At 25.4% G+C, this 12,327-nt stretch overlaps 1 protein-coding gene across 1 annotated transcript in view; it reads right to left on the reverse strand.

Moving 5' to 3' along the window:
- Positions 1–284: 284 nt before the first annotated feature.
- Positions 285–12,327, reverse strand: part of LOAG_18788 (CBR-ZYX-1 protein) — a gene marked incomplete at both ends in the record, with an annotated part of 25,593 nt that continues 13,550 nt past the window's right edge. The window contains 3 exons of the mRNA XM_020451450.1: positions 285–450; positions 1,915–2,093; positions 3,065–3,234. Of these exons, the coding sequence (XP_020304764.1) occupies positions 285–450; positions 1,915–2,093; positions 3,065–3,234 (515 nt within the window). The remainder of the gene's footprint in view (positions 451–1,914; positions 2,094–3,064; positions 3,235–12,327) is intronic.

Here is a 12,327-nt window from a genome sequence, read left to right on the forward strand (position 1 = left end):
AAATTAATGAATTTTGGAATTAAAATATTTCCCGCTTAGTATGTGTTGTTTTAGTGGAATAATGCATGAAAATACGCAGCATTTATTGTTCCTTGCTTTTTCCATCCAATTTTCTACTAAATACGAAAAATTATTTCCGCTAATGTGTGTTTGCATGTTTTGCATGCAAATTGATTGCAAAAATTGCCAAGAAACAATTATATAAAACTATTTATGATTGCATGCACATTCTCGTAGTTTATTATTGTTACTTTTCTTTTTTTGAAAGTTTTTTTCCAATCATCTTACCCTTGTCCTTCAATTTTGGAACTTAATTGTATGTTGCAATCTTCGCATCGATAGCAATTTACATGAAAACTTTTATCCATCGCAACAACTCGTACTGATTCTTCTTGACCTTCTTCGGGTACGATTGGTTTCAAGCATACTGCACATCGTGGAGCAAATTTTCTAAAAAAGTGGAATGATTAAGGAATAAATAGAACTTTTGAAAAAGTGAAACTGAGTTAAAACTAAGTAAAATCGCCCAAATTTCTAAAATTTCTTTTGCGGTAGAAAATAAAAATAAACAAAAAATGATTTTCACACAAATCTGTCAAGGTTTTCTTCATATTATGCATGCGTAGGGCGACTTATTTTTTTTAGGAAAGAATTCAAGTAGAAAAAAATATAAAGTTAGAAAAAAGGTTTAAGTTTATCAAAGACGGCTGTTCAATCTGTTGTGTTGCCATTATTTTGCAAAAAAAAAAAAAAAAAAGAAGATAAAATGGTGTGTTGCTATTATTTTGCAAAAAAAAAAAGAAAAAGAAGATAAAATGGAAGGTAAAAAATCATTTCATCTTTCAGTCATTTTTTCAAGCATTCTTCCATTTTCCTTAAATTTCACTTCGGAAAAACAATAAAGGAAAAGTGGGAAATAAAAATAAGATATTACACAAAAATATTTGTTTTCTTCTTTTATTATTATTTGTCGCCAAACAGTTAATGAACACTAAGTAAAGCATTGAAATTAATGAACGCTTAAAAAAACAAACATACTTCAACTGTATATTTTGTAATTCTTTTATTATCACCGAACTTCTTGCAATTAATTGCTTGTTTATTTGTTTACATAAAACAAACAAAACACATGCAATTAATTGCTTGCATACAAATTACCCAGTTTGATTATACATAAGAACTGCTTATCTATTTGTTTAAATCATCTCACTTGAGCACGAGCAATTGCTCAACTAATTGTTTATTTGTTCATTTAAATTGTCCTATCCGAGAATATCCAATTAATTGTTGGTTTATCCGCTTACATAAACATTCCACTTCGAGCATTTGCAATTATATGCTTGTTTATTTGTTTACAAAAACATTTCAATTCAAGCATATCCAATTAATTATTTGCTTGCTTATTCGCACACTTAGATAACTATAAACTCATTTCGAGCATGTTTATCATGCTCGAAATGAGTTTATAGTTGAGTTTACGAAATGAGTTTACATGTTTATCATGTAAATATTGCTGTAGAAATTACTTTCTTTGGCAGTCCCATCCTTTCAATAGCAAATTTCTATACAGGAAAAAGTAATTAAAAGTTGCGATTGTTTTGGGTAAGGATTTGATTGCAAACGGACCATTTTTTCTTGTTTTTTGCAAACACTTTCTTGAATAAAACTTTTGATTAAATATTTTTAAATTTTATTGCTATCAAAAAAAATAAACGCTTGGAAAAATGAAAGAAAGTAAAAAAAAAAATAGCGGAAGGATCGAAAAAGTAAAAAACAATCTTTTGATTAAGGTAATTAAATCAAGATAGGATTTCCGTTATTTCTTTCCTTTTTGATTTTTAAACAGATTTTGAATCATTTGAAAAAAAGAAAAAAAAAACAAAGACATGTAAACAAATAATAAGGATGACATACTCATGGAAACACACGACACAGTGTACTTTATTGGTTGAGTCAACGGTAAACGGAACTCCATCCAAGCATTTTTTGCAAACGGTACATACGAAACAATCTGGATGATAAGCACTACCGGTTGCACGTAATAGCTTCTCCGTAATCGGTTTACCGCAATTGCCACATTTTTCTAATGACTTCTGGAAATAAGCTTATAAGCTTAAAATGTTACCAGTTCCAGGAAAAAAAAAGTGCTAAATCGTTGGAAAAACAAATTAGAAATGGTAAATTAATTATAAATAAACAAAACTATTAGCAAAAAAAAATATTTGAACCATTCAATAATTAGTTGCAAAATATTCCCCGCTAGTAATTATTTATTTTAGCTTCCTTTTTTCTTCCATTTTTTTCTCTACCATTTTTATTTTCAATGAATTTCAAAAATCATCAGTAAATTTCAGGTTTTAAAAGGCATAAATAATCACAAATAAAAAATTATTTTCAAACAAATTCGTATTCATGTCAAGGAAATTTTTTCTGCTAGCAATTATTCATTTCAACTTTTAAAATTTTCGTTTTATTTTCTGAATTATCTTGCGACATTATTATTAGCGTATAGCATAGACTAATGTCAACGTCGTATGAATTAAATAATTGTATTCATTAATTACACTCTATTCAAAAGAATAATAATGAAATGGAATTTTTGTGAAAATTCATTATAAGTACTACTCTAACAATACAATGTCACACCTACTTTAAAGAAATTCGAAACAATTTCTTCTATTAAATAAATATTTTCATAAAAAGAAAAAATGAGAATAGAAGGAAGGGGAAAAGCAAGTGCCGTTATAAGACTTCAATTAGACTTTGAAAATGACTTTAATTAGAATTATGCGAACAATTAAAAAAATGATTCAATGAATGTGATAACAAAAAAAAAGATTTTTCCTTTTGATAAAAAAAATTCAATTTATTTAATGAGTAAATCCAATAAATGTAATAATGTTTGAAAGTTTTGAATTATTTTTAATATTTAAAACAAAAAACATCATGAAATTTTGCATATAAATAGGAAGAGTAACCTAACATTTCAAATGATTAAAACATAAAAATTGGTGAATTGTTGAATTTAAAATTAAATTTTTATTCGCTTTTTTTTTCCACTTACCACATAATCATCCTCACAAAGTGGTTGCCCATCAACATTATAAAATGATCCACCAGCAAGTTGTTTATTACATTCCTTACATGTGAAGCATGTTATATGAAACATTTCACCAATTGCTGTACAACCAGGACGATCATTACTTATACTTCCACCACATTTACAGCACTTATCTGAAATTAAATAAAAATTTCTTTGCCTTAGAAAGAAAAGGGACCATTAAAAAAAGGAACTAGCCGAGAAAGCTGTCAAATAAATGGAATTATTTTTTTGCTGGTCTCCTTTACTTGTATTAATAAATAACTTTTACTTACCCATATATGTTTTATACTCCAAATTGTTTTTATTTATAAAAAGGTTTCAGTTTTTACATCTACGAGAGTAAAAAAATTTTTTTTTTGTAAATATAAATTTTTTAAGTTAGACCGATAAATTTCGAAGGGACGTGCATTTTTTTAAAAAATTTATGTTCGGAACAAAATGAGAAAACAAAAATTGTCAATTTTTATGGTTGCTATTTATCATTAATATAATAAATAAATGAGTAAATGCAAAATATATTTGATATTTTTTTGCTAGAAACGATAAAAGTTCGAAAAATTTTATGAGTAGAAATTTAAGAAAAATTCGATAATTCATCTGAAAAAAAACAAATAAACGGGCAGTTAGGATTTCAGAATTTCAAATATATTAAAATTAATAGCATTCGTCCATTACATTTTATTTCATCAATTTAGAGATTATTAACAGCAATTTTGCATGAGAAAGAGAGAGGGAAAAAATAAATTTTAAAAAAGAAAAGGAAAAGAAAAAGAACAGAAAAAAAACAAAGCTAACAATATTTTTGCACTAATTTCATTATTGATGAATGAATAGATGAATGGATCAAAACAGTAAGATGAATTTTTTATTAACTCTTTCTGACAATTTCCTCAATTTTGTCTCTCTTTTTTTTGATCTTTTTTTTTTTTTTTTGTATTTCTACCAAAGTCTTTTGATTTTTGACTAACGGGGACTTTTGTTACTATCATTCAATGCGTTTTCTATAATTAAGTAAATAAATAAATCAATGATAATCTGGTGAAAGAAATTTTGCAGAGAAAAAAAGAAAAGAATTAAACAATTCCAAAAAAAGGCTCTGTATAGAAATTAATTAATTGCACAAAAAGTTTTGATACTTAACGATCTAAAAGAATCAAAAGATTGGAATTGAATCTAATAATATGAAACAAAAAAAGAAAGGGAAGTGTATGAAAAAATTGATAAATAATGCCAATAAAAAATAATAAATATTTCTTTATATTTAATTTAACATATTTAATCATTTTGGATTAAATGCAATAAACAGTGCAATAAGTTAAATGGAATAAGCAATTTATTCTTGCTAATTAATGAAAATAGAAAAATGATAAAACGAAAAAAAAGAAAAAGGAAAACGAAATACTGGAATAACTCAATTTTTTGATGCAAAATATAGTCGAAAAAACGACAAATTTTCCAATAATTCGTCATGCACAATTTAGCATCTGTCAATGCTGCTACTTCAAGTTGTAATTTTGTTTCCATCCTTCTTTTTTTTAATTTTTTGATTTAGTTTGCAACAACTGTTTAGTGTTAGATTAACATAATTTCACTATCAAAAATAGTAAAGTTGATTTGACATCATATTAACACAACGATATATATATTTGGATATAAATGATTGATTAATTGATTATACACTGATGGATAACAAAAAATATCAAGGTTTTTGTTTTTTTTTTTGACCTTAGCTTGATTTAAATTTATATTTAATCTGTTCAAAATGCAACGGCATTAAGAAACAAAATGACCAAATTTTACAAATTCTGTTTTCAACAAATTCTATTTTCAGTTCAATTTGAGGGCTTTGTTTAACTTAATATAAGAATTAATTAATTAATTAATTGATGAATAATAACAATAATAGCAGTAGTAATAAATACTGATAATAATAAATTGACAAACAAAAGTTAATCTGAATACATATATAATTAGAAAGCTGAATGCAAAACACCAATTTCAAAAATTTTCGAACAAGATTAAAAGTTTTAATTGTATTTTGGACTGAGGAAAAAAGAGTCACCATATTTTAAAAATTATCAAAACCAATTTTGAAATAAAAAATAGTAGCATACCATAATAAACCATAATATTAAATTGTTCGCTGATTGAAATTAATCCATAAAAGAGTCAAAACTCATGATGTTGCAAATGTGAAATTTGAATTGGATACTGTTGGATAGGAGGAGGAGGAGCAAAAAACCAAAAAAAAAAAATAAAAAAGGAAAGAAAAATGAACTGAATGCTTTGACAAGTCTTTTTCAAAATTTAAAAGTTGAATTTATCATTTGAGATTAAAAAAAAATTCTTACTTCTTAAAAACTATCGACTAATATAAATATTTAAAAATGGCCAATAAACCTTTGAAATATTCCATTTTTGTTATCGATTTTAACATAACTTATGAACATTCGCCATCAGTAATTTTTCTTTTCCTCAATTACTTAAAAGTAAAAATAAAAGAGCAAAACTAAAAAATTTCAAAATGTTATCTGAGAGCTATTTTTGATATATTTTTTAACTTTACAACCATTATTTTCATTTCCTTAATATTCTTTCCCTCTTTTCAAATTCATCACATTTAAAAATGACGATCTATTTATCGAAATTCGTATATCAGCACGCATATGCAAATGTTTCATCGTGATAATTCAGTGAGTAATCTCAATTCCATCTATCACCAAATTTGATTTGATAAATGATAAGAGAAATAACAAAAGTATTCAATGCATTTTCTAATCGCTTGTTCAATCAAAAATTCCGAAAAATGAAACGAAAAAACAGAACAAATAGGATTGTTAAATATAAAAATTTAGTAAATTTTATTTTTTTTTAAATTAAGCATTCACATAATTATAGTTTGTTTATTTTTTAATTTTAATTACAGTCAAAATGATATATCGTGCAAAAATAAAAAAGATTCATACCATCATATAAAACATAATATGTCATATAATATATTAAAATACGCTAATATAATAATGGATTGATAAGATAAATAATAATAGTAGAAAAGTAATATATTATTTTATGCTGATAAAATGAGTACACAAATATGATACATTAAGTACTGAAGTAATTCTCAAAATTTTTTTCGCGCTATTCTTCTGAAAATTTTTTTTGCACTATTCTTTTGGACGAATAGGAAAGTAAATGCAAACGAATAATGTCATCTGTCAACAGAAAAAAAAAAAATTTCTAATTTTACATTTTTGCTCAAAGCTATGTTTATTTTTATTTCATTCTCGAAAGAGATTGTAACATTCATTCTCGCTATAATTCTCTGCACAACAAGTATTTTCCTTTTTAACCCATATTTTAATTCAATTCATTTCTTTTTTGTATACTCGCCTTCTCTCCCTCTCTCTCTTTTTCTTCCGTTCTCTTTTTTCCTTCTTTTTTTTTCCTTATCTTCTTCCTATCTTTTCTATATCTAAAATGAATAGGGAAAAATAAAGACGAAGTAAAAAAAATGAGGGAAGATTTGAGAGATATATGAAACCCTTATGTTATCATTCATCATTTTTCTTCATTCTGTAACTTTTTGCTTTCAAAATTTTAATTTCATAAAGTACAAAAAGCATTTTAGATACTGCTTTTCATTTCATAAAATTTCAAATTTCAATTTGAAAAAAAAATGAAATAAAGTAAGAATGAACGAAAATTTTTTTTCCAACTATCATATTTGCTTTTTGAATTGCCCAATTTCAATTTTCAAATAGCTAGAAATGGAAAATAAGTGCAAGATTATGACATTTATTCTTGCAATAATTGCGCAACAAACGTTAACATTGCTCAAAATCATAATTCAGTACAGAATGTATTAAACAAATTCACTCTTTTTTTTTTCCTCATTTCAATTGCACTAAAACTTCTTTCGTTTTCATTTGCAATTCATTTTCGACACCCATTTTTAACATTCATTTTTCATTTTTTTTTTTTTTGTATAAAAAAGTTCGAGAAATTTTGCAATTCTCAATAATTTTTGCTACATGTTAAAAGAATTGTTTAAAAAAAAAATTAACTTCACTGCATTTTAAAATTATATCATTTTGTAATGTTTGCTTAAAAAAATTTTCGGCCAATTTAATTTACAAAATGAAAAAAAAAATTGGCGGAAAAAAAAAACGATGAAAAGTTTTTGCATTAATTTTTGTTTTTGCCATCAATATTATGCACACATGTTGAATTATTATGAAGCCCTCTACAAGGTTCAAATTTGGAAATATGCAAAAAGGTAGGAAAAGTAAAACACAATTTTTGAATTATTCTTCATTTTACATAATTTTTCTTCAAAAAATATCTCTCAGATATTCCATTTTAATATTTATTGTTTAAATTTAAATATCTGATATGTTTTAGCAAAAAGAAAATTAGATAAACTTTTTTTTAAAAAAATCACGAAACTTTTTTTGACGGTATGTATTTTAGATTTTTACATTTATATTTGAATTCAAATATTTGATGATACATTAAAGCAAAAATTATGACATTTCCTTTTTCCAAATATTGCTAAATAATGAAGTGCCGATATAATTCATAATCTTCTATTTATATTGCTAAAAATCTATATTTTCTGATGCAAAATTGAAGGGTTAATTGGCTGAAATATTCTTGTAGAAAAATATCCCATATAATATAGAATAGCTCGCATCGATCGCACATCATGATAGTATGATACTATCCATCGATTGAACATTGCGATAGTATGATATGATATTATGCAATGATGGAATATTCCAAAAGTATGATACTACGATATGATCGAACATCATGATAGTATGATACTATGCATCGATTGAACATTGCAATGATTGAACATAGCGATGCAATGATATCGTCATAGAGTGTAAAATTAATTTTTTTTTTAAAAAAAAAAAAAAAGGAAATGAAAAATTATTTATATCCGTTACAATTTCTATGCCTTATTTTGTAACAATGCTTCATGTTTCTCAGTTATTTTACCGTATTAAAATTATCATACAATATGGAGTATTAATCATTGTAAATATATTGTTAATTTCACGATCATTGATTTTCATTTAACAAATATTTGACATAAACGAATGTTTTTCCACGTTTCTTTCCATCAGCTAATGCACTCAGTTAAAACCTTGCTTACATCCACAAACTTCATTAAACCGTTGAAAGATTGAATTGTTGATAATTTTTTTCATTTCTATCTCTTTCTTTCCTTTTCTTCCTTTCTCTCTCTCTCTCTCTCCCTCTTTGATATACCATTTAATGATGATAGTATAAGTCAGGAGCAAAACTTTGTTGTTTAGTGAAGATCGATCAATCATTGATATAAATGGTTGCATTTAGTTCTTTTTTTTTTCTTTTTCTTCTAATTGTTAGTACTAAAGTTTTCAAATCAATCTTTGTCATTTGAATTTCAAAATGCATTGCCGCGAAATATCTTGAAAATAAAACCAATCTATTGCTTCATTCATCCGATTGTATTTATTCTGAAATCTTATTCAGCTATTTCGAATGAAATATTAACCGAAATTTAACATAGCAATGACGAGTAATTGGCAATAAAAAAAATATTTGCACATCCGAAATAATGTTAATTGATCAATTTTCAGTTAGGTATAATTTCCGCTCGACTCATTCGTCATCAACAAATGAGAATTATCGCTTATTTTTCACACTTTATATCATCATTAGCACTAATTAATATGTTGAAATATTGTCTTCGATACCTTATAAATTTCACTATTATAAATGTTAACGTATTCCAATTTCTTTTAGTTTCTAATAATTGGAATGATTATGTTTGACCTTTTATTTTATTATATTTAACCCTTTTCTCATTCCTCTTATTTCCCATATTTTTTCTTTAAGCAAAAAAAAAACCACAAGAAGTTAAATAAGTAATTGATCTGATCAACATATAATTTTTGCTTTTATCAACACAATGTTGAAGGTTATCATCAATGCAATCACTTCTAAACAAAAATGTAACAAAAAAAAGAAAAAGAAAAATATGACAAAGATGATAAAAATATGTATCCCTACTATATTGGATTTAATTTCTCATTTTCTATTTTTTCATTTTCTTCTACGATACAATCAATTCATTTACTTGCTGCACATATCACATAGAAATTTTTATCATAGAATGTGACAGACATACGTGTTAAAGATGAAAATATGTGATAAGGATGAAAATAAGTAACAAAGATGAAAATATATGATAAGTAATTTATGCATCCATTCATAGCAAGAAGCTACAAGTAATGCTATATGATTTGTCGAAAATTTTCAATAACTTTTTATCCATCATTTTAATATCAAATATCTTGACCTAAATTTTCTGACATAGACATTATCATTATACGCTGTATTTCTACAATAAATATTCTATTATAAAAATTATCATCATTAACTACATTTGCATGCTAATCCAATACAAGGAAACTTATAAAATGTATCAAAGATATTGATGGAATTCGAAACCTAAAAAAAAAAATGTATAAAAGGTATCAAAGGTATTGATAGAATTCATCATAGTTTTAAATTACTCGTTTATAAATTTCGGTTGGTAATATACCTACTGTTTTCTTAATAACGCTTTTCAATTAATTAGGCTTACAAATTATTTGGCACTTTGAAATTTGAAACACAAACAAAGACCGCACTTTCTTGCTGTTTCGTTTCTTCTGCTTTCTTTTTTCTTTTTTNTTTTTTTTTTGTTAAATGCTACGTTTCATCAGCAAATGAACTAGACAGCTGATAAGACATTTTCCAATAATAATGATAATGATGGATCGTTAGTTGATTGCGCTGTAAAATGAAGTAAACAGCTGATAAAACTTCACATGACAACGATAATGATGATAATGATGACGGATCGTCAACAATTTTCCAGTGCACATGCATATATTAAAATATGTGAATATAGCAAAGTATTTCTTTCTGCAACTAATTTACCATCCTTAAGTTTTATTTTAGACGTCAGCAGAGTAATCAGTCAACGACTACTGACTTAATTATGTTTGTATCGCATTTAAATATTAGATGAATTTGATATAATAATACTAAGTGATAATTGCAAGAATTCATTCCATACAAAATATATCTATTCATATATTTTTGAATATGACTTCTTACTCCAGAATTATGATTATCAGAAATACGGTACTAATTATTAAGGACAGTCATTGATAGATTAAAAAACATGAGACAAACTTTTTATACAACGAGATCAAAATTACAACTCTTAATGCGATAAATCTCAATTCCTCCAGAAAAATTTCCTCTTTGTAAGAATAGGGTAATATTTAAAAAAATTAAAATTTCTCGAAATTTCTGATCAAAATTTCGTTTTGTTGGATGAAAAAAAAATGAAGGTAAATTATAAGCAATTTAATAGAAGGAGAAGGAAATATTGGAAATTGCCAAAACAAAAAAATAAATAGAAATTAAAATTAGCATAAAAATTGAAAGCAATGATGGGAAAGAAAAAAGAGGAAAATCAAAAAGTAAACAAACCGACAAACACTTAATTAATCAAACGAATCGTTTGTTTTCTTTTTTTTTTTTAAATTCACAGCATTTTGTGATTTTTCCGCTCACATGCAAAAAAATGTTTTGTTGATTTTGCGGATGATGAATATATGTAGTAATTAGTAATAATAATTGAAACATTTTCATTTGAAATCATAAATTCTCATAAATCATTTGGGCTATAACTTACTGATATCGAGAAACCATTTCAAGTAATTCGTATGAAAGATGAATAATCTTGATGATTTTCAAATCAGTTTAAGAATTTAGATGAAATTTTTGTGGAAAAATTGCAACAAATCAAGTTCTTGAAGATTCAACATATTCTTTAACATCATTTAATCCACTTATTTGATTGGACAACAAAGAATTTCGAATTTAGTAATTCCCAAGTTTAATTCTTCAAAAATTCAAATAGGCACAATAGCGTTATAATGCAGTTTCATAGGATTAGGATTAATTTAAAATCCAAAATGATATAGCTAATGAGTAAATGTAATGATAATTTTCTTGGTTCAGCTAAAAACAAAAACAAACCTTTTCATTCTTATTTCAGTCTTTTCCTTTTATTTTCTTCTGTCATTTTTTTCCATATTTATTGAAAGTTTTATTAGCTTACAAAAAATTTTCAAATAATTGAAAATCCGAAATTTATATTAAAAACTTGAAAATCATATCACTGAACTCATGTAACTTAAAAATTTTCCCTCATATAGAAAAAACAAGAACAATCATTTGGAAAGGTTTATTCTATTCACCCTTTTCCTCCCTTCTTTACCTTCAGGGAAAACTAGATGGATGGATGAAAAAAAGTTTGATAAACAGATTTATCAAACAGACCAATCCAATTTGAATATAGTTGTCAGTGATTCCGGAGAGAGTTGAAGAAAATAAAAAAAAAAATCAGAAAGCCCTCAAAAGTTATGCTTTTCTGGGAGTTTTTTTTGGAAGCAAAAATTTATTACATATATGTATATATCTTTGAAATTTGTAAAAAATCAATTACATTATATTCGGAATGAATGATAAGACTAAATCCGATTTTAGCTTAAAAAAATTTAAACAATGAATTAAAAACATAGGTGCACTTTCCTATCATTATCACATCTGAGTGCTATAAATTTCGTACTGCGAAACTATAATTAAAAACTGGTACTTATGGATTATTTGTAGTTACGAAAAACTATGCCATCGATGTATATACGTTTTTTGAATTTGGTTTTATTATATTAGAAGCCAAACAAATGAGAAAACCAAATTTAATATCATTTTTAGCAACTTTTGAATTATAAATCAAAAATGTAAAGTTACGAAGTTTTTTCACAAAAATAATGTATGCAGAGGAAAAAATAAGATGAATTATTAAGCAAAAAGTATTAAACATTGCAATATTTGAATATATTTCTTTCCTTATAAAAAGTGCATTATAAATTTATAAAAATTCCTTTTAAAGGCTTTAAAAGTACATTAGTTTTCCTAAAAGTAAGACAGCAAAAAGCGACATCGAAATTTCAATATACAGGATTTGTTAATTAAATTAATCCAAGCAGAAATACCATTTGTATATGCTATAAAAATATGCAGCATTTTTCCATCGTAAATTTAATATGGTCCACAAAAAAGCAAAAAACGCAAAAATTAGAATAAATAAAAAAATTTTTGCTTTCAAA

This window comes from Loa loa (genome assembly GCF_000183805.2).
Source record: "Loa loa unplaced genomic scaffold supercont3.529, whole genome shotgun sequence".
NCBI lineage: Eukaryota > Metazoa > Nematoda > Chromadorea > Rhabditida > Onchocercidae > Loa > Loa loa.